Source organism: Haliotis rufescens, unplaced genomic scaffold (assembly GCF_023055435.1).
Source record: "Haliotis rufescens isolate VD_foot unplaced genomic scaffold, xgHalRufe1.0.p SCAF_71, whole genome shotgun sequence".
Taxonomy (NCBI): domain Eukaryota; kingdom Metazoa; phylum Mollusca; class Gastropoda; order Lepetellida; family Haliotidae; genus Haliotis; species Haliotis rufescens.
In genome coordinates, this window is record NW_025964363.1 from 2353 (window position 1) to 26611 (window position 24259).

At 42.5% G+C, this 24259-nt stretch overlaps 2 protein-coding genes across 2 annotated transcripts in view; both read left to right on the forward strand.

Annotated features, from left to right (window-relative positions):
* Positions 1 to 2600: 2600 nt before the first annotated feature.
* The window catches only part of LOC124111531 (tripartite motif-containing protein 42-like), a 39880-nt gene continuing 18221 nt past the window's right edge, over positions 2601 to 24259 (forward strand). The window contains exon 1 of the mRNA XM_048388430.1: positions 2601 to 2751. The gene's annotated coding sequence lies outside the window, so the exon portion shown is untranslated. The remainder of the gene's footprint in view (positions 2752 to 24259) is intronic.
* LOC125376730 lies at positions 4942 to 8959 on the forward strand (the record flags this gene model as incomplete). Its single annotated transcript, XM_048388463.1, has 2 exons — positions 4942 to 5228; positions 7158 to 8959. Coding segments are annotated over 2 exons (1924 nt in total), but the record flags the coding sequence as incomplete, so codon positions are not given.

Consider the following 24259-nt stretch of genomic DNA (forward strand, 5'->3'; position numbering starts at 1 on the left):
ATAAGTTTTAAGTAAAGGAAAATATTCTCGCCCATGGGCCAAACCCTTTTCTCGCCCATGGGCGAAATATTTCAATATCGCTATAAAATCGTTGAATTAAGTTAAAATGAGTTAAATTTTGTGTCATGATACTTAAATAAATACATTTAATGTATTTGCGAAACAAAAACATGAGTTTTAAGTAAAGGAACATATTCTCGCCCATGGGCCTACCCATGGGCCACATTTCGCCCATGGGCGATATAGTCTAAATATTGAGTTTTTGAGCATTTTTTTTTCATTTTTTCATTAAATTTTGTGTCATGATACTTCAATGAATACATTTAATGTATTTGCGAAACAAAATCATGAGTTTTAAGTAAAGAAACATATTCTCGCCCATGGGCCTGCCCATGGGCCAAACCTTTTTCTCGCCCATGGGCGAAATATTTCAATATCGCTATAAAATCGTTGAATTAAGTTAAAATGAGTTAAATTTTGTGTCATGATACTTCTTTCAATACATTTAATGCATTTCCGAAACAAAATCATGAGTTTTAAGTAAAGGAACATATTCTCGCCCATGGGCCAAACCTTTTTCTCGCCCATGGGCGAAATATTTCAATATCGCTATAAAATCGTTGAATTAAGTTAAAATGAGTTTAATTTTGTGTCATGATACTTCTTTCAATACATTTAATGCATTTGCGAAACAAAATCATGAGTTTTAAGTACAGGAACATATTCTCGCCCATGGGCCAAACCTTTTTCTCGCCCATGGGCGAAATATTTCAATATCGCTATAAAATCGTTGAATTATGTTAAAATGAGTTAAATTTTGTGTCATGATACTTGAATGGATACATTAAATGTATTTGCGAAACAAAAACATGAGTTTTAAGTAAAGGAACATATTCTCGCCCATGGGCCTGCCCATGGGCCTACCCATGGGCCAGACTTCGCCCATGGGCAGGCCCATGGGCGACATAGTCTAAATATTGAGTTTTTAAACAATTTCTTTTTCATTTTTTCTTCCTTGGTATGTTCCCATGAAAACGGCATGTTTAATTTTGTAAATACCTTTAACCGAGACTGGGCAAAGAGCGTAGAGTTTCTGGACTTTTTGGGTTTCCAGAATTAAAATGGGACGTGTTATATCCTTCCCGCTGAAACTCTCATCGTGGATAAGTCTCATCTTTCTGTCAGTATTCGGGATAGCAACAAACACACTAGCAACTCTAGGTTTAGATGTGGCAATCCCATAATTCCCTAACATTAATTCTTCCTTTATCTGCAGTTCTGTTTGCTTCCGGTTTAAACATGCCGACCTATGATTCCTATTTCTCTGTAGTCCTGTCATAGGCCAGTATATCTCCCCATACGTATTTCGATGCAAGATGACGTACGTCTCGTATGTATTTCAGACAGTCAAGTATTCCAGATATATCCACTCCTTTGTCAGTAATCATCTTTCAAGACGCCTATACTGGCGTATGTCCACATCTCTGATGTGAAGTTATCACCGTCCCCTTTTGAACTACCAAGGTCAAGTTTATACCATCCCCGGAATCGAGAAACTTCGCCTCCAGGTCTTGTGCTAACGATTCTATCCACTCATAATTTTCAGCTTTCTAACGTTTGCCTTACCTTGGACAGCACAAGTCTTTTCTTTGATGGGCAATTTGGGCAGCGATTTCCCCGGTAGGCTACTGGCTACAAATCATCATCAATCGCACTCTTCCTCAACGCATCTATGATTTCAGGCATCTTTGTCCCTGCCGCCTTCTCTCTGATTTTGTTTCAGCTCCCCTGACATCTTAGAGTCCTTCTCATATTCCGCGGCCATATTACTTGTAAAATGTAAATTGTTTGTTGTTTAACGCCGCACTCGGCAATAATCCAGCTATATGACGGCGGTCTGTAAATAAGCGTCTCACATTATACCCATGTTGGGAATCTTTGACGTGACGAGCGAACGCTTTTATCTCTTATATCTCTTTTATCCAGTGATTGACATTATGAGCACCGATCTACGCAATTGGGATGCGATGACATGCATCAACCAAGTCACCGAGCCTAACCACCCGATCCCGTTAGTCGCAAGCATGGGTTTCTGAACACCTATTCTAACAAAATCCGGATATTGAGTGAGTATTGTTTTACACTGCTTTTTGTAATATTCCATCAATATCACGGCGGGGGACACCAGAAATGATTTGTGTTTGTTTGTTGTATAACGCTGCACTCAGCAATATTCCAGTTATATGACGGCGGTCTGTAAATAAGCGTCACACATTATACCCATGTTGGGAATCTTTGACGTGACGAGCGAACGCTTTTACCACCAGACTACCCCACCGCCCTAAAACGGAAAGACCTCCGAAGGGTCATGAGCGGCAACCAAGTTCAATTTGCAATATTATGGTCTAAGGGGGACAACTCCTACCTGTGTTACAATACATTCTCTCGAAAACTACACCTTGTAGAATTTCACGTTTGATTATAATAACAAAAGAGATTGCACACATTATTTCAGATAAATGCCTCATGGTCAAACTGTAAAAAGAATCTCTTGCATCCTGGAGTGTTGGCTTGATGGTACAGATCTGAAGAGAGTCGTACAAAGCTGCTTCTAATGTGATACAAGTACATACCTGCACAAACCAGATCACGTGATCTACCTAACACGACAGGCGACGAGCGGGTTGTAGTTATTCCAGGAACCGAGAAGAGAGGCGACTTCAGAGAAGAGAGCTCCACGTTGTAATAGAGGTAAGACACATATTTAGACGCCATTGCACAAACACGTATAGATTTTATATTATGTGACAGTTCATGATTGTGTTACCTATGTTTTACTCTATACACGCGAGGGCAAAGTTTTGACTTTAACACAGAAAGTAGACTAGACATTGAGATACCCAGCACCTGTCCACCATGACTACATCCATATATAGTCTGGAAGGTAATTTAAGGTACGGACGTTTACTACAATGTCTGAAAAACTATCGGACCTACTGCAGTCAAAGTTGGTAAGAGATTATTAAACAGTCATACATAACTGGATATTACATTTTAAGAAAATCGGTGCATGAATAAAAAATCTGTCTATTTAGCTATCACTATATTTTATCAACAATTAGACCTGTTCGTCACGGGTGGCGCGAGCATTCATTGAAACAGCTATCTGCATAATGCTACCCCTGCGTCACAGGGCCATATGACACAGTTGAACCAATCAGCTCAACTCGTTGGGTGCACGGCAATCACGCACGTTGAGACGCCCAACGCTAACACCGTGTGGAACAGGTCTGGTTGTTGATGAAATATTGTAGCAGGTGTATATATTTGTATTTTAGCTTTGTTTGTAAATAAAACTATTTCAGTTTTATTTCTGTTGAACTATATTCAACAGAGGTATGTTTGTTTTTATCCCATCATTCTAAGTCCAGCCCTCAGTGATCAATCACAACCCAAGCTCTACCACATTCTTTGTCCAGCCCTCTACTGATCAATGACATCCCAAGCGACCCTGTGATTGGCCAAATTCAAACTTTACCTTCTTTCTCTGACTAACTCCATATTGCCACCTTCACTATGCACTGCACTGGGAGTATTCATAGACCACCACAAAAGGGTGTCTATCCTGATTATAAATAAACATAATCCTCACACCCCGTAGCCGTCTTGGTGTCATCTGTTTAAAATAATGGATAAAGCCAAAAAAAACGGTTACAATATAGTGATAGCTAAATAAGACAGATTTTTTATTCATGCACCGATTGTCTTTAAATGTAATATCCAGTTATGGCGATGTACACGATTTGATCAGAGTTATGTCCCATGACAGTATATGCCTGTACGGTTTTGTCTGTTGTGTGTGTGATGTGTGTGATGTGTGTGTATTTGAGTGTGCGTGGGTGCGTGCGTGCGTGCGTGCGTGTGTGGACAATCCGTATCCGGTCATGAAGACAGTCACTCCACTTCATGAAATGTATACAGAATATTAAACAGCTCCCGTGTAATACCAATTTTATGAAACTCGTGAATAGTTGTGGTATCTGACGAGGGAAAGCGAGTCAGACACCACAACTATTCACTCGTGTCATAAAATTGGTTTTACACGGGGCGAATTTAGTATTTTATTTATTACTTGCCATTTATAACGTTTGTAGAATGATACTGTCGAGTGTGAATGGGATGACACTTACACGATCCACGGCATAATACAATTGAGTTTAACAGAATAATACTTCAAACACGTCAAAAGTTGAAACGTATGAATTTAAAACCATACAACGGTCCATCTTCAGAATTCAGGCGTGCGTTCCACAAAATTATCGTAGCGTTAAGGTTATCGCAACTCAAATACTTAACTTAGACCAACGACTGTCGTTGCGCTACAGTACGATCGCCTTGTGGAACGGGGCCTTGCACCTAAAAGTTTACAATCACGTCACAATAACCGATGACGTAATTTCATCGAGTGTGCATAAGCTCCTCTCAGTGATGTTTCATCTCCACACGCAATGTCGTTGAATAAGCCAAGGGATGTTGAGAGCTTTCAATATTTTTAGTGAAACGTGTTCCGAGAGTACATAAGCACGCGTTTTGGTATTACACAATGTGCAATACAGCAGTATGTTTCTTAAACCGATGATCTCTTCACGGGCAAGTAATAAACATATTGATTACTTAGGGGGCGAACGTGAAATGGTATCATGATACTGCGTGGTATTTGAGGTTTAGGGCGACTTCCGTAAAACATAATTAACAAGAGTCGTGATGTTCCACAGATATACATGCAATGGGGCGCCGTGTTGTAACCTAAACTCCTGTCTCGCTGTCTTGTAATGATGTCACATCCTGGGACGTTGGGGATGATGCATTCATGTACATGTTGTATGATTCTGTCTATAACATGTGCATATATACTTCACTAAACTATCGGTTTGGCTTCAGTTTGGCTAAGAAGCCGACAGAGAACGACCTCACTTGTGTCATCTGTACAGAGGTGTTCACAGACCCAGGCACACTTCAGTATCATCATACATTCTGTAAGTCCTGTCTGCTGAAATACACATACACACAGGCGGAAGCAGTACAAGCCAAGTCCATACCATGTCCCTCCTGTAGACAACAGACGAATGTGACCAACCCTGACAGTCCAGTAGAGGAGTGGGTCAGTCAGCTGAAACCAAGCCACGTCATACAGGGGCTGATGGACGACTTTGGACCCGGCACAAAGGGTAATCACCTTATTATTGTACTGCCTGACTAATATACCTTTTTAAAGGGTTTTTTAACAGCCACACCTGTGTGCATTGACGAGCATTCACTAATAGAATTGCTTATTTTGACTTCATGTTAATCGATTTTGATGCAGGATAAATATTTCTTTCCTGCAAAGGGAAATATATTACATTCTGTTTGCGTCAAAGAGCTTCCGGTGAACTCAAATACCTATTACCATAATTTTATGAAATCGACATGAATTTTATGTCCTACCCCTACCAAGTCGTCATTCCTTTTTGTTATATTATTGTCAGTTATTAATACAATCTGTATGACATGCTAGCATATAAATGTCACAATTTGTGTCTGCTTATCCTGATTGGGGGCTGCAATATATGCCACAGCTAGGACGGGATGTGTTGACAGAACTGTGGGGTTGATCTTAGTCGCCCTCCACTGTGACATGCCACAGCTAGCACAGAGATGTGTTGACAGAACTGTGGGGTTGATCTTAGTCGCCCTCCACTGTGACATGCCACAGCTAGCACAGGGATGTGTTGACAGAACTGTGGGGTTGATCTTTGTCTCCCTCCACCGTGACCTTCCACAGCTAGGACGGGTTGTGTTGACAGAACTGTGGGGTTGATCTTAGTCGCCCCCCACTGTGACATGCCACAGCTAACACAGGGATGTGTTGACAGAACTGTGGGGTTGATCTTTGTCTCCCCCCACTGTGACCTTAGACAGCTAGGACGGGTTGTGTTGACAGAACTGTGGGGTTGATCTAAGTCGCCCCCCACTGTGACATGCCACAGCTAACACAGGGATGTGTTGACAGAACTGTGGGGTTGATCTTTGTCTCCCCCCACTGTGACCTTCGACAGCTAGGACGGGTTGTGTTGACAGAACTGTGGGGTTGATCTAAGTCGCCCCCCACTGTGACATGCCACAGTAAGGACGGGTTGTGTTGACAGAACTGTGGGGTTGATCTTAGTCGCCCTCCACTGTGACATGCCACAGCTAGCACAGGGATGTGTTGACAGAACTGTGGGGTTGATCTTAGTCGCCCTCCACTGTGACATGCCAAAGTTAGCACAGGGGTGTGTTGACAGAACTGTGGGGTTGATCTTAGTCGCCCTTCATTGTGACCTTCCACAGCTAGCACAGGGATGTATTGACAGAACTGTGGGTTTGATCTAAGTCGCCCTCCACTGTGACATGCCACAGCTAGCACAAGGATGTGTTGACAGAACTGTGGGGTTGATCTTAGTCGCCCTCCACTGTGACATGCCACAGTTAGGACGGGATGTGTTGACAGAACTGTGGGGTTGATCTTAGTCGCCTTCCACTGTGACATGACACAGCTAGGACGGGTTGTGTTGACAGAACTGTGGGGTTGATCTTAGTCGCCTTCCACTGTGACATGACACAGCTAGGACGGGTTGTGTTGACAGAAGTGTGGGGTTGATCTTAGTCGCCTTCCACTGTGACATGCCACAGCTAGCACAGGGGTGTGTTGACAGAACTGTGAGGTTGATCTTTAGTTGCAGGTACATCTTACAGGTTATGCCATGGCCCAACATTGTAACAAAGCATGTTAAATTAAAACGTGTATGTTAAGTTCTCTGTCAGTTCAGTCTCCCATCTAAAAAGACGCTGTAACCCCCGAGGGGTTTTAATATGCATCTGTTATTGTATATCTAGTCAGCAAATAATAATCTTGTGATTATGATTACCTGTAGGTCATGATTGACTAGGGAGTCCTACATTGTGAGACAGCATCATTGTTTCATTACAACCTGTGTCATATGATATGTTCATCTCCAGAAAGGGCGTGGCCGTTTATGACAAAACTAATGTGTTATATGTTATTATTTCTTTAGATGGTGTGCGATTCTTATCATGTTTTTGACAAATGAAAAAAACAACACTTGTCTTTTTAGCTGTTGAGGAACATGTGTGCAGTGTTTGTACGAAACAAGGAAAGACAACTCCCGCCACTTCTTGGTGCTCTGTCTGCGATGTTGTGTACTGTGAAGGATGTCTCCAGTTGCACAACATGATGCCAGTGTTGTGTGACCATGAAGTGGTTCACTTGTCTGATCACACCAAGACAAAGGTCAAGCGTCGCTTCATGTGTCAAGTCCACAGAGACAAACAGATAGAGTTGTTCTGTAAGGACTGCAAGCAGGCAATATGCACGATATGCTGCAGTATAAAACACAGGGCATGTAAGGATGTTGATACAATTGAGAGTATGACCCCTCTTGTGAAGGAACAACTGACAAACAAAATAGAGACACTCAGAATCAACATGGCAGCTAGGAATAATAACATAACCTGGAGAAAATCTACAATTCAAGATGTGAAGAGTAATTCACAAACCTTCAAAGATCAAGTCATGAAGACACGGGAGACAGTGATGCGTGCTATTTTAAGAAAAGAGAAGCAACTCCTTGGTGACATCGATAAAGCTACTGATGAACAATTACATGTGTTACAAGCAGATATACAATCCCAGGAGATCGATCTACAGATGTACCAGCAGCAGTATGATTTCACAGCCAATGCTGTGACGTCCAACTGTGAGATGGACATGTATGCCATCTATGATTCGGTGGGTGAGACGTCTACAGACAACAGAGACACGGACAACAGACCAGAACCAGGAAGGGTTGTATTGACACACGACCTGGACAAGCTGAGTAAAGCAGTTGATGAGCTACAGCTGGGGGAGGTTCAAGTCGTCCATGGAGTGAGTGATCCCGAGTCTTCTCCCGTTCTACATCACACCATTGACTGCAAGGAAGATGGGGACAGGGAGGATCCTTACTTGTATGACGTCACAGTGTTGACTGGTGATAGTTCAGTGAAAATGATGGTAGTTGCAGATTATGATAACAAGAGACTCCAAACATATTACACACCAAACTTCAAATCATTGCAATATCAGCTCCTGTGTTCTAATGGTCCTTGGCAAATAGCCAAGTTAAGTGAGAGTCAGATTGCTGTCAGTGTTCCAGACAGTAAGGAAATAGTTACAATGAATGTTACCCCAGATCCTGTATTACTGTCAACTATCAAAACAAGCAAGGTGTACTACGCTCTAGCCTGTCTGAGTCCTTCACAGCTGGCGGCAGGTACATATAGACAGTCTCAATCTGTGGACATACTGGACATGACAGGGAGGATACTGAGGTCTATCAACACGGGAGTGATAAGGAGTCCAGACTTCATCCACGTCACCAGAAACAACAACTTGATAGTCAGTGAAAGAGACGCAAAATCCCTTGTATGTGTGACCAGTGAAGGAGACGCTGTTTTCACCTACACTCCCACAGGAGACAGAGCTCTGTCATATCCTCTAGGTATCACAACAACCAGCACAGAAGATATCCTGCTTGTAGACTATCACTCCCACAAGGTGATTCAGCTGACAGAGTCGGGACAGTTTGTCAGAGATGTCCTCACACAACAGGATGGTCTTATATGTCCTCGTGGTGTATGTCTTGATGCTGACGGCCTGCTGTATGTTACGTCTGGGAGATATGTAAAAGTATTCAAATTCTGCCCACGCTGAATATGGCAACAGAGATAATTTTGATCTCCATACACAGTTGAATATTTCAAAAGTTGACTCCTGCTTTAGGATCGGATCCAGTTCTTCACTTACACACGTAGTCCATCATGTCATTGGTTAACTACAGGGCGACCTAACAGTAGTAGTAGTCTGACCTGATAGAAGTTCTTCTCAAGTAGACCTAGCACCAGTAGAAGTCTGAACTGATAGAAGTACTTCTCAAGTAGACAAAGCACCAGTAGAAGTCTGACCTGATAGAAGTACTTCTCAAGTAGACCTAGCACCAGTAGTAGTCTGACCTGAAAGAAGTACTTCTCAAGTAGACCTAGCACCAGTAGAAGTCTGACCTGATAGAAGTACTTCTCAAGTAGACCTGGCACCAGTAGAAGTCTGACCTGATAGCAGTACTTCTCAAGTAGATCTAGCACCAGTAGAAGTCTGACCTGATAGAAGTATTTCTCAAGTACACCTAGCACCAGTAGAAGTCTGACCTGATAGAAGTACTTCTCAAGTAGACCTAGCACCAGTAGTAGTCTGACCTGATAGAAGTGCTTCTCAAGTAGACCTAGCACCAGTAGAAGCCTGACCTGATAGAAGTACTTCTCAAGTAGACCTAGCACCAGCAGTAGTCTGACCTGATAGAAGTACTTCTCAAGTAGACCTAGCACCAGTAGTAGTCTGACCTGATAGAAGTACTTCTCAAGTAGACCTAGCACCAGTAGAAGTCTGACCTGATAGAAGTACTTCTCAAGTAGACCTAGCACCAGTAGTAGTCTGACCTGATAGAAGTACTCCTCAAGTAGACCTAGCACCAGTAGTAGTCTGACCTGATAGAAGTACTTCTCAAGTAGACCTAGCACCAGTAGAAATCTGACCTGATAGAAAGACTTCTCAAGTAGACCTTGCACTAGTAGAAGTACTTCTCAAGTAGACCTATCACCAGTAGTAGTCTGACCTGATAGAAGTACTTCTCAAGTAGCCCAAGCACCAGTAGTAGTCTGACCTGATAGAAGTACTTCTCAAGTAGACCTAGCACCAGTAGTAGTCTGACCTGAAAGAAGTACTTCTCAAGTAGACCTAGCACCAGTAGAAGTCTGACCTGATAGAAGTACTTCTCAAGTAGACCTGGCATCAGTAGAAGTCTGACCTGATAGAAGTACTTCTCAAGTAGACCTAACACCAGTAGAAGTCTGACCTGATAGAAGTACTTCACAAGTAGACCTAGCACCAGTAGAAGTCTGACCTGATAGAAGTACTTCTCAAGTAGACCTAGCACCAGTAGTGAGTGAGTGAGTGAGTATGGTTTTATGCCGCTTTTAGCAATATTCCAGCAATATCACGGCGGGGGACACCAGAAATGGGCTTCACACATTGTACCCATGTCGGGAATCGAACCCGGGTCTTCGGCGTGACGAGCGAACGCTTTAACCACTAGGTTACCCGACCGCCCCAGCACCAGTAGTAGTCTGACCTGATAGAAGTACTTCTCAAGTAGACCTAGCACCAGTAGAAGTCTGACCTGATAGAAGTACTTCTCAAGTAGACCTAGCACCAGCAGTAGTCTGACCTGATAGAAGTACTTCTCAAGTAGACCTAGCACAAGTAGTAGTCTGACCTGATAGAAGTACTTCTCAAGTAGACCTAGCACCAGTAGAAGTTTGACCTGATAGAAGTACTTCTCAAGTAGACCTAGCACCAGTAGTAGTCTGACCTGATAGAAGTACTTCTCAAGTAGACCTAGCACCAGTAGTAGTCTGACCTGATAGAAGTACTTCTCAAGTAGACCTAGCACCAGTAGAAATCTGACCTGATGAAAGACTTCCCAAGTAGACCTTGAACTAGTAGAAGTACTTCTCAAGTAGACCTAGCACCAGTAGTAGTCTGACCTGATAGAAGTACTTCTCAAGTAGCCCTAGCACCAGTAGTAGTCTGACCTGATAGAAGTACTTCTCAAGTAGCCCTAGCACCAGTAGTAGTCTGACCTGATAGAAGTACTTCTCAAGTAGACCTGGCACCAGTAGAAGTCTGACCTGATAGAAGTACTTCTCAAGTAGACCTAGCACCAGTAGTAGTCTGACCTGAAAGAAGTACTTCTCAAGTAGACCTAGCACCAGTAGAAGTCTGACCTGATAGAAGTACTTCTCAAGTAGACCTAGCACCAGTAGAAGTCTGACCTGATAGAAGTACTTCTCAAGTAGACCTGGCAATAGTAGAAGTCTGAACTGATAGAAGTACTTCTCAAGTAGACCTAGCACCAGTAGAAGTCTGACCTGATAGAAGTACTTCTCAAGTAGACCTAGCACCAGTAGAAGTCTGACCTGATAGAAGTATTTCTCAAGTAGACCTAGCACCAGTAGTAGTCTGACCTGATAGAAGTGCTTCTCAAGTAGACCTAGCACCATTAGAAGTCTGACCTGATAGAAGTACTTCTCAAGTAGACCAAGCACCAGTAGTAGTCTGACCTGATAGAAGTACTTCTCAAGAAGACCTAGCACCAGTAGTAGTCTGATCTGATAGAAGTACTTCTCAAGTAGACCTAGCACCAGTAGAAGTCTGACCTGATAGAAGTACCTCTCAAGTAGACCTAGTACCAGTAGTAGTCTGACCTGATAGAAGTACTTCTCAAGTAGACCTAGCACCAGTAGAAGTCTGACCTGATAGAAGTACTTCTCAAGTAGACCTAGCAACAGTAGTAGTCTGACCTGATAGAACTACTTCTCAAGTAGACCTAGCACCAGTAGTAGTCTGACCTGATAGAAGTACTTCTCAAGTAGACCTAGCACCAGTAGAAGTCTGACCTGATAGAAGTACCTCTCAAGTAGACCTAGTACCAGTAGTAGTCTGACCTGATAGAAGTACTTCTCAAGTAGACCTAGCACCATAAGAAGTCTGACCTGATAGAAGTACTTCTCAAGTAGACCTAGCACCAGTAGTAGTCTGACCTGATATAAGTACTTCTCAAGTAGACCTAGCACCAGTAGAAATCTGACCTGATAGAAGTACTTCTCAAGTAGACCTTGCACTAGTAGAAGTACTTCTCAAGTAGACCTATCACCAGTAGTAGTCTGACCTGATAGAAGTACTTCTCAAGTAGACCTTGCACCAGTAGTAGTCTGACCTGATAGAAGTACTTCTCAAGTAGACCTAGCACCAGTAGAAGTCTGACCTGATAGAAGTACTTCTCAAGTAGACCTAGCACCAGTAGTAGTCTGACCTGATAGAAGTACTTCTCAAGTAGACCTAACACCAGTAGAAATCTGACCTGATAGAAGTACATCTCAAATAGACCTTGCACCAGTAGTAGTCTGACCTGATAGAAGTACTTCTCAAGTAGACCTAGCACCAGTAGAAATCTGACCTGATAGAAGTACTTCTCAAGTAGACCTTGCACTAGTAGAAGTACTTCTCAAGTAGACCTATCACCAGTAGTAGTCTGACCTGATAGACGTACTTCTCAAGTAGACCTATCACCAGTAGTAGTCTGACCCGATAGAAGTACTTCTCAAGTAGACCTAGCACCAGTAGAAGTCTGACCTGATAGAAGTACTTCTCAAGTAGATCTAGCACCAGTAGTAGTCTGACCTGATAGAAGTACTTCTCAAGTAGACCTAGCACCATATGAAGTCTGACCTGATAAAAGAACTTCTCAAGTAGACCTAGCACCAATAGTAGTCTGACCTGATAGAAGTACTTCTCAAGTAGACCTAGCACCAGTAGTAGTCTGACCTGATAGAAGTACTCCTCAAGTAGACCTAACACCAGTAGAAATCTGACCTGATAGAAGTACTTCTCAAATATATCTAGCACCAGTAGTAGTCTGACCTGATAGAAGTACTTCTCAAGTAGACCTAGCACCAGTAGAAATCTGACCTGATAGAAGTACTTCACAAGTAGACCTTAGTCTGACCTGATAGAAGTACTTCTCAAGTAGACCTAGCACCAGTAGAAGTCTGACCTTATAGAAGTACTTCTCAAGTAGACCTAGCACCAGTAGAAGTCTGACCTGATAGAAGTACTTCTCAAGTAGACCTAGCACCAGTAGTAGTCTGACCTGATAGAAGTACTTCTCAAGTAGATCTAGCACCATATGAAGTCTGACCTGATAGAAGTACTTCTCAAGTAGACCTAACACCAGTAGAAATCTGACCTGATAGAAGTACTTCTCAAGTAGACCTAGCACCATATGAAGTCTGACCTGATAAAAGAACTTCTCAAGTAGACCTAGCACCAATAGTAGTCTGACCTGATAGAAGTACTTCTCAAGTAGACCTAGCACCAGTAGTAGTCTGACCTGATAGAAGTACTCCTCAAGTAGACCTAACACCAGTAGAAATCTGACCTGATAGAAGTACTTCTCAAATATATCTAGCACCAGTAGTAGTCTGACCTGATAGAAGTACTTCTCAAGTAGACCTAGCACCAGTAGAAATCTGACCTGATAGAAGTACTTCACAAGTAGACCTTAGTCTGACCTGATAGAAGTACTTCTCAAGTAGACCTAGCACCAGTAGAAGTCTGACCTTATAGAAGTACTTCTCAAGTAGACCTAGCACCAGTAGAAGTCTGACCTGATAGAAGTACTTCTCAAGTAGACCTAGCACCAGTAGTAGTCTGACCTGATAGAAGTACTTCTCAAGTAGATCTAGCACCATATGAAGTCTGACCTGATAGAAGTACTTCTCAAGTAGACCTAACACCAGTAGAAATCTGACCTGATAGAAGTACTTCTCAAATAGACCTTGCACCAGTAGTAGTCTGACCTGATAGAAGTACTTCTCAAGTAGACCTAGCACCAGTAGAAATCTGACCTGATAGAAGTACTTCTCAAGTAGACCTTGCACTAGTAGAAGTACTTCTCAAGTAGACCTATCACCAGTAGTAGTCTGACCTGATAGACGTACTTCTCAAGTAGACCTATCACCAGTAGTAGTCTGACCCGATAGAAGTACTTCTCAAGTAGACCTAGCACCAGTAGAAGTCTGACCTGATAGAAGTACTTCTCAAGTAGACCTAGCACCAGTAGTAGTCTGACCTGATAGAAGTACTTCTCAAGTAGACCTAGCACCAGTAGAAATCTGACCTGATAGAAAGACTTCTCAAGTAGACCTTGCACTAGTAGAAGTACTTCTCAAGTAGACCTATCACCAGTAGTAGTCTGACCTGATAGAAGTACTTCTCAAGTAGCCCAAGCACCAGTAGTAGTCTGACCTGATAGAAGTACTTCTCAAGTAGACCTAGCACCAGTAGTAGTCTGACCTGAAAGAAGTACTTCTCAAGTAGACCTAGCACCAGTAGAAGTCTGACCTGATAGAAGTACTTCTCAAGTAGACCTGGCATCAGTAGAAGTCTGACCTGATAGAAGTACTTCTCAAGTAGACCTAGCACCAGTAGAAGTCTGACCTGATAGAAGTACTTCACAAGTAGACCTAGCACCAGTAGAAGTCTGACCTGATAGAAGTACTTCTCAAGTAGACCTAGCACCAGTAGTGAGTGAGTGAGTGAGTATGGTTTTACGCCGCTTTTAGCAATATTCCAGCAATATCACGGCGGGGGACACCAGAAATGGGCTTCACACATTGTACCCATGTCGGGAATCGAACCCGGGTCTTCGGCGTAACGAGCGAACGCTTTAACCATTAGGTTACCCGACCGCCCCAGCACCAGTAGTAGTCTGACCTGATAGAAGTACTTCTCAAGTAGACCTAGCACCAGTAGTAGTCTGACCTGATAGAAGTACTTCTCAAGTAGACCTAGCACCAACAGTAGTCTGACCTGATAGAAGTACTTCTCAAGTAGACCTAGCACAAGTAGTAGTCTGACCTGATAGAAGTACTTCTCAAGTAGACCTAGCACCAGTAGAAGTTTGACCTGATAGAAGTACTTCTCAAGTAGACCTAGCACCAGTAGTAGTCTGACCTGATAGAAGTACTTCTCAAGTAGACCTAGCACCAGTAGTAGTCTGACCTGATAGAAGTACTTCTCAAGTAGACCTAGCACCAGTAGAAATCTGACCTGATGAAAGACTTCCCAAGTAGACCTTGAACTAGTAGAAGTACTTCTCAAGTAGACCTAGCACCAGTAGTAGTCTGACCTGATAGAAGTACTTCTCAAGTAGCCCTAGCACCAGTAGTAGTCTGACCTGATAGAAGTACTTCTCAAGTAGCCCTAGCACCAGTAGTAGTCTGACCTGATAGAAGTACTTCTCAAGTAGACCTGGCACCAGTAGAAGTCTGACCTGATAGAAGTACTTCTCAAGTAGACCTAGCACCAGTAGTAGTCTGACCTGAAAGAAGTACTTCTCAAGTAGACCTAGCACCAGTAGAAGTCTGACCTGATAGAAGTACTTCTCAAGTAGACCTAGCACCAGTAGAAGTCTGACCTGATAGAAGTACTTCTCAAGTAGACCTGGCAATAGTAGAAGTCTGAACTGATAGAAGTACTTCTCAAGTAGACCTAGCACCAGTAGAAGTCTGACCTGATAGAAGTACTTCTCAAGTAGACCTAGCACCAGTAGAAGTCTGACCTGATAGAAGTATTTCTCAAGTAGACCTAGCACCAGTAGTAGTCTGACCTGATAGAAGTGCTTCTCAAGTAGACCTAGCACCATTAGAAGTCTGACCTGATAGAAGTACTTCTCAAGTAGACCAAGCACCAGTAGTAGTCTGACCTGATAGAAGTACTTCTCAAGAAGACCTAGCACCAGTAGTAGTCTGATCTGATAGAAGTACTTCTCAAGTAGACCTAGCACCAGTAGAAGTCTGACCTGATAGAAGTACCTCTCAAGTAGACCTAGTACCAGTAGTAGTCTGACCTGATAGAAGTACTTCTCAAGTAGACCTAGCACCAGTAGAAGTCTGACCTGATAGAAGTACTTCTCAAGTAGACCTAGCAACAGTAGTAGTCTGACCTGATAGAACTACTTCTCAAGTAGACCTAGCACCAGTAGTAGTCTGACCTGATAGAAGTACTTCTCAAGTAGACCTAGCACCAGTAGAAGTCTGACCTGATAGAAGTACCTCTCAAGTAGACCTAGTACCAGTAGTAGTCTGACCTGATAGAAGTACTTCTCAAGTAGACCTAGCACCATAAGAAGTCTGACCTGATAGAAGTACTTCTCAAGTAGACCTAGCACCAGTAGTAGTCTGACCTGATATAAGTACTTCTCAAGTAGACCTAGCACCAGTAGAAATCTGACCTGATAGAAGTACTTCTCAAGTAGACCTTGCACTAGTAGAAGTACTTCTCAAGTAGACCTATCACCAGTAGTAGTCTGACCTGATAGAAGTACTTCTCAAGTAGACCTTGCACCAGTAGTAGTCTGACCTGATAGAAGTGCTTCTCAAGTAGACCTAGCACCAGTAGAAGTCTGACCTGATAGAAGTACTTCTCAAGTAGACCTAGCACCAGTAGAAGTCTGACCTGATAGAAGTACTTCTCAAGTAGACCTAGCACCAGTAGAAGTCTGACCTGATAGAAGTACTTTTCAAGTAGACCTAACACCAGTAGAAATCTGACCTGATAGAAGTACATCTCAAATAGACCTTGCACCAGTAGTAGTCTGACCTGATAGAAGTACTTCTCAAGTAGACCTAGCACCAGTAGAAATCTGACCTGATAGAAGTACTTCTCAAGTAGACCTTGCACTAGTAGAAGTACTTCTCAAGTAGACCTATCACCAGTAGTAGTCTGACCTGATAGACGTACTTCTCAAGTAGACCTATCACCAGTAGTAGTCTGACCCGATAGAAGTACTTCTCAAGTAGACCTAGCACCAGTAGAAGTCTGACCTGATAGAAGTACTTCTCAAGTAGATCTAGCACCAGTAGTAGTCTGACCTGATAGAAGTACTTCTCAAGTAGACCTAGCACCATATGAAGTCTGACCTGATAAAAGAACTTCTCAAGTAGACCTAGCACCAATAGTAGTCTGACCTGATAGAAGTACTTCTCAAGTAGACCTAGCACCAGTAGTAGTCTGACCTGATAGAAGTACTCCTCAAGTAGACCTAACACCAGTAGAAATCTGACCTGATAGAAGTACTTCTCAAATATATCTAGCACCAGTAGTAGTCTGACCTGATAGAAGTACTTCTCAAGTAGACCTAGCACCAGTAGAAATCTGACCTGATAGAAGTACTTCACAAGTAGACCTTAGTCTGACCTGATAGAAGTACTTCTCAAGTAGACCTAGCACCAGTAGAAGTCTGACCTTATAGAAGTACTTCTCAAGTAGACCTAGCACCAGTAGAAGTCTGACCTGATAGAAGTACTTCTCAAGTAGACCTAGCACCAGTAGTAGTCTGACCTGATAGAAGTACTTCTCAAGTAGATCTAGCACCATATGAAGTCTGACCTGATAGAAGTACTTCTCAAGTAGACCTAACACCAGTAGAAATCTGACCTGATAGAAGTACTTCTCAAATAGACCTTGCACCAGTAGTAGTCTGACCTGATAGAAGTACTTCTCAAGTAGACCTAGCACCAGTAGAAATCTGACCTGATAGAAGTACTTCTCAAGTAGACCTTGCACTAGTAGAAGTACTTCTCAAGTAGACCTATCACCAGTAGTAGTCTGACCTGATAGACGTACTTCTCAAGTAGACCTATCACCAGTAGTAGTCTGACCCGATAGAAGTACTTCTCAAGTAGACCTAGCACCAGTAGAAGTCTGACCTGATAGAAGTACTTCTCAAGTAGACCTAGCACCAGTAGTAGTCTGACCTGATAGAAGTACTTCTCAAGTAGACCTAGCACCATATGAAGTCTGACCTGATAAAAGAACTTCTCAAGTAGACCTAGCACCAATAGTAGTCTGACCTGATAGAAGTACTTCTCAAGTAGACCTAGCACCAGTAGTAGTCTGACCTGATAGAAGTACTCCTCAAGTAGACCTAACACCAGTAGAAATCTGACCTGATAGAAGTACTTCTCAAATATATCTAGCACCAGTAGTAGTCTGACCTGATAGAAGTACTTCTCAAGTAGACCTAGCACCAGTAGAAGTCTGACCCGATAGAAGTACTTCTCAAGTAGACCTAGCACCAGTAGAAGTCTGACCTGATAGAAGTACTTCTCAAGTAGACCTAGCACCAGTAGTAGTCTGACCTGATAGAAGTACTTCTCAAGTAGACCTAGCACCAGTAGAAATCTGACCTGATAGAAAGACTTCTCAAGTAGACCTTGCACTAGTAGAAGTACTTCTCAAGTAGACCTATCACCAGTAGTAGTCTGACCTGATAGAAGTACTTCTCAAGTAGCCCAAGCACCAGTAGTAGTCTGACCTGATAGAAGTACTTCTCAAGTAGACCTAGCACCAGTAGTAGTCTGACCTGAAAGAAGTACTTCTCAAGTAGACCTAGCACCAGTAGAAGTCTGACCTGATAGAAGTACTTCTCAAGTAGACCTGGCATCAGTAGAAGTCTGACCTGATAGAAGTACTTCTCAAGTAGACCTAGCACCAGTAGAAGTCTGACCTGATAGAAGTACTTCACAAGTAGACCTAGCACCAGTAGAAGTCTGACCTGATAGAAGTACTTCTCAAGTAGACCTAGCACCAGTAGTGAGTGAGTGAGTGAGTATGGTTTTACGCCGCTTTTAGCAATATTCCAGCAATATCACGGCGGGGGACACCAGAAATGGGCTTCACACATTGTACCCATGTCGGGAATCGAACCCGGGTCTTCGGCGTGACGAGCGAACGCTTTAACCACTAGGTTACCCGACCGCCCCAGCACCAGTAGTAGTCTGACCTGATAGAAGTACTTCTCAAGTAGACCTAGCACCAGTAGTAGTCTGACCTGATAGAAGTACTTCTCAAGTAGACCTAGCACCAACAGTAGTCTGACCTGATAGAAGTACTTCTCAAGTAGACCTAGCACAAGTAGTAGTCTGACCTGATAGAAGTACTTCTCAAGTAGACCTAGCACCAGTAGAAGTTTGACCTGATAGAAGTACTTCTCAAGTAGACCTAGCACCAGTAGTAGTCTGACCTGATAGAAGTACTTCTCAAGTAGACCTAGCACCAGTAGTAGTCTGACCTGATAGAAGTACTTCTCAAGTAGACCTAGCACCAGTAGAAATCTGACCTGATGAAAGACTTCCCAAGTAGACCTTGAACTAGTAGAAGTACTTCTCAAGTAGACCTAGCACCAGTAGTAGTCTGACCTGATAGAAGTACTTCTCAAGTAGCCCTAGCACCAGTAGTAGTCTGACCTGATAGAAGTACTTCTCAAGTAGCCCTAGCACCAGTAGTAGTCTGACCTGATAGAAGTACTTCTCAAGTAGACCTGGCACCAGTAGAAGTCTGACCTGATAGAAGTACTTCTCAAGTAGACCTAGCACCAGTAGTAGTCTGACCTGAAAGAAGTACTTCTCAAGTAGACCTAGCACCAGTAGAAGTCTGACCTGATAGAAGTACTTCTCAAGTAGACCTAGCACCAGTAGAAGTCTGACCTGATAGAAGTACTTCTCAAGTAGACCTGGCAATAGTAGAAGTCTGAACTGATAGAAGTACTTCTCAAGTAGACCTAGCACCAGTAGAAGTCTGACCTGATAGAAGTACTTCTCAAGTAGACCTAGCACCAGTAGAAGTCTGACCTGATAGAAGTATTTCTCAAGTAGACCTAGCACCAGTAGTAGTCTGACCTGATAGAAGTGCTTCTCAAGTAGACCTAGCACCATTAGAAGTCTGACCTGATAGAAGTACTTCTCAAGTAGACCAAGCACCAGTAGTAGTCTGACCTGATAGAAGTACTTCTCAAGAAGACCTAGCACCAGTAGTAGTCTGATCTGATAGAAGTACTTCTCAAGTAGACCTAGCACCAGTAGAAGTCTGACCTGATAGAAGTACCTCTCAAGTAGACCTAGTACCAGTAGTAGTCTGACCTGATAGAAGTACTTCTCAAGTAGACCTAGCACCAGTAGAAGTCTGACCTGATAGAAGTACTTCTCAAGTAGACCTAGCAACAGTAGTAGTCTGACCTGATAGAACTACTTCTCAAGTAGACCTAGCACCAGTAGTAGTCTGACCTGATAGAAGTACTTCTCAAGTAGACCTAGCACCAGTAGAAGTCTGACCTGATAGAAGTACCTCTCAAGTAGACCTAGTACCAGTAGTAGTCTGACCTGATAGAAGTACTTCTCAAGTAGACCTAGCACCATAAGAAGTCTGACCTGATAGAAGTACTTCTCAAGTAGACCTAGCACCAGTAGTAGTCTGACCTGATATAAGTACTTCTCAAGTAGACCTAGCACCAGTAGAAATCTGACCTGATAGAAGTACTTCTCAAGTAGACCTTGCACTAGTAGAAGTACTTCTCAAGTAGACCTATCACCAGTAGTAGTCTGACCTGATAGAAGTACTTCTCAAGTAGACCTTGCACCAGTAGTAGTCTGACCTGATAGAAGTGCTTCTCAAGTAGACCTAGCACCAGTAGAAGTCTGACCTGATAGAAGTACTTCTCAAGTAGACCTAGCACCAGTAGAAGTCTGACCTGATAGAAGTACTTCTCAAGTAGACCTAGCACCAGTAGAAGTCTGACCTGATAGAAGTACTTCTCAAGTAGACCTAGCACCAGTAGAAATCTGACCTGATAGAAGTACTTCTCAAGTAGACCTTGCACTAGTAGAAGTACTTCTCAAGTAGACCTATCACCAGTAGTAGTCTGACCTGATAGAAGTACTTCTCAAGTAGACCTTGCACCAGTAGTAGTCTGACCTGATAGAAGTGCTTCTCAAGTAGACCTAGCACAGTAGAAGTCTGACCTGATAGAAGTACTTCTCAAGTAGACCTAGCACCAGTAGAAGTCTGACCTGATAGAAGTACTTCTCAAGTAGACCTAGCACCAGTAGAAGTCTGACCTGATAGAAGTACTTCTCAAGTAGACCTAACACCAGTAGAAATCTGACCTGATAGAAGTACATCTCAAATAGACCTTGCACCAGTAGTAGTCTGACCTGATAGAAGTACTTCTCAAGTAGACCTAGCACCAGTAGAAATCTGACCTGATAGAAGTACTTCTCAAGTAGACCTTGCACTAGTAGAAGTACTTCTCAAGTAGACCTATCACCAGTAGTAGTCTGATCTGATAGACGTACTTCTCAAGTAGACCTATCACCAGTAGTAGCCTGACCCGATAGAAGTACTTCTCAAGTAGACCTAGCACCAGTAGAAGTCTGACCTGATAGAAGTACTTCTCAAGTAGATCTAGCACCAGTAGTAGTCTGACCTGATAGAAGTACTTCTCAAGTAGACCTAGCACCATATGAAGTCTGACCTGATAAAAGAACTTCTCAAGTAGACCTAGCACCAATAGTAGTCTGACCTGATAGAAGTACTTCTCAAGTAGACCTAGCACCAGTAGTAGTCTGACCTGATAGAAGTACTCCTCAAGTAGACCTAACACCAGTAGAAATCTGACCTGATAGAAGTACTTCTCAAATATATCTAGCACCAGTAGTAGTCTGACCTGATAGAAGTACTTCTCAAGTAGACCTAGCACCAGTAGAAATCTGACCTGATAGAAGTACTTCACAAGTAGACCTTAGTCTGACCTGATAGAAGTACTTCTCAAGTAGACCTAGCACCAGTAGAAGTCTGACCTTATAGAAGTACTTCTCAAGTAGACCTAGCACCAGTAGAAGTCTGACCTGATAGAAGTACTTCTCAAGTAGACCTAGCACCAGTAGTAGTCTGACCTGATAGAAGTACTTCTCAAGTAGATCTAGCACCATATGAAGTCTGACCTGATAGAAGTACTTCTCAAGTAGACCTAACACCAGTAGAAATCTGACCTGATAGAAGTACTTCTCAAATAGACCTTGCACCAGTAGTAGTCTTACCTGATAGAAGTACTTCTCAAGTAGACCTAGCACCAGTAGAAATCTGACCTGATAGAAGTACTTCTCAAGTAGACCTTGCACTAGTAGAAGTACTTCTCAAGTAGACCTATCACCAGTAGTAGTCTGACCTGATAGACGTACTTCTCAAGTAGACCTATCACCAGTAGTAGTCTGACCCGATAGAAGTACTTCTCAAGTAGACCTAGCACCAGTAGAAGTCTGACCTGATAGAAGTACTTCTCAAGTAGACCTAGCACCAGTAGTAGTCTGACCTGATAGAAGTACTTCTCAAGTAGACCTAGCACCATATGAAGTCTGACCTGATAAAAGAACTTCTCAAGTAGACCTAGCACCAATAGTAGTCTGACCTGATAGAAGTACTTCTCAAGTAGACCTAGCACCAGTAGTAGTCTGACCTGATAGAAGTACTCCTCAAGTAGACCTAACACCAGTAGAAATCTGACCTGATAGAAGTACTTCTCAAATATATCTAGCACCAGTAGTAGTCTGACCTGATAGAAGTACTTCTCAAGTAGACCTAGCACCAGTAGAAATCTGACCTGATAGAAGTACTTCACAAGTAGACCTTAGTGTGACCTGATAGAAGTACTTCTCAAGTAGACCTAGCACCAGTAGAAGTCTGACCTGATAGAAGTACTTCTCAAGTAGACCTAGCACCAGTAGAAGTCTGACCTGATAGAAGTACTTCTCAAGTAGACCTAGCACCAGTAGTAGTCTGACCTGATAGAAGTACTTCTCAAGTAGATCTAGCACCATATGAAGTCTGACCTGATAGAAGTACTTCTCAAGTAGACCTAACACCAGTAGAAATCTGACCTGATAGAAGTACTTCTCAAATAGACCTTGCACCAGTAGTAGTCTGACCTGATAGAAGTACTTCTCAAGTAGACCTAGCACCAGTAGAAATCTGACCTGATAGAAGTACTTCTCAAGTAGACCTTGCACTAGTAGAAGTACTTCTCAAGTAGACCTATCACCAGTAGTAGTCTGACCTGATAGACGTACTTCTCAAGTAGACCTATCACCAGTAGTAGTCTGACCCGATAGAAGTACTTCTCAAGTAGACCTAGCACCAGTAGAAGTCTGACCTGATAGAAGTACTTCTCAAGTAGACCTAGCACCAGTAGTAGTCTGACCTGATAGAAGTACTTCTCAAGTAGACCAAGCACCAGTAGTAGTCTGACCTGATAGAAGTACTTCTCAAGTAGATCTAGCCCCAGTATAAGTCTGACCTGATAGAAGTACTTCTCAAGTAGACCTAGCACCAGTAGTAGTCTGACCTGATAGAAGTACTTCTCAAGTAGACCTAGAACCAATAGAAGTCTGACCTGATAGAAGTACTTCTTAAATAGACATAGCACCAGTAGTAGTCTGACCTGATAGAAGTACTTTTCAAGTAGATCTAGCACCAGTAGTAGTCTGACCTGATAGAAATACTTCTCAAGTAGACCTAGCACCAGTACATTTGTGAAAGGAACGCACAATGACAGCACTGAATGAGGACAACACAACCCGAGAGATCACGTGACACAGCCAGATGATATTGGACAGTATTGTTGTTATGTGTTGTTCAAAGAACAGTAATGTTGTGTTGTGTAGTGTAATATATATCTGACGTGTGTTATCATGGAGTAACATGTTCACATAATTGCGCATGCTATCTGTCTTCAGATTATCAATTTCGACAACCCATCTCCTAATGTTTTAAAGGGGCGTTTAACTCTTATAAAATACCACTAGCGTTCGGTGATCTACAGCGGATATAATATTGTGTGGATGCTGTGAGAACTGGTTGAGTTCTGTAAATGTACTAATCTGTATCTGTTATTTCAACAATCTGTGGTATTGAGTAGAGTATAATAGTAACAAGATTCAACCCAATTCGGATAATACGCTCTCCATCAGTCATATCCCAGACACATAGGAGATAAGGAAATCTTTGCCGTAGCGATGTTCAAGGAAAACAATGCTGTACACCCATGCAGATGAATTTGTATTGATGGTTTACAAGGGACATAGTATGGTTTGACAGGTATCAAAGGGACATAACTCTGTGCAGAAATATGTATCTCTTTATGCTCTTAATATGCTCTTCCGGAGCCTCGGAATATTCATAAATCTATAATTTGTCCTGAGGTTTTACAAAAGCAATTTATTGCTCACTGGACATGTTTGATCTTCTGAACAAAATGCGTCATAAAAAGTTATTGTTCGGCTGCTACTTTCATACAAACAAGTTTGGTGTTCTATAGCAATGACTGAAAACATGTCCTGTCTGGAACAGAAATCCCATGTGTAAAGTGTAAACGTTGTTTATTCTGGTGAACAGTTACTGCTTGATCGCTCACCCAAGTTAATCACGTTAATACGTGGCATCAAACTACTAAATGATTATACATATATGTTTAAATAGTCTTTACATATACTAGTATATAATCAATTTGCCTTTATTGCATATGCAGGAAACTAGGGTATCAGCTGAATAAGGATGGTTGGACAACTTCTATATTACTTCGTACTTCAACTTCTCAAAGAAGTCATGATATCAGCTGACGATTTTGCATTTTGTCAGACAATAGTTCCTCCTACGGCAGTGTACGCCCCC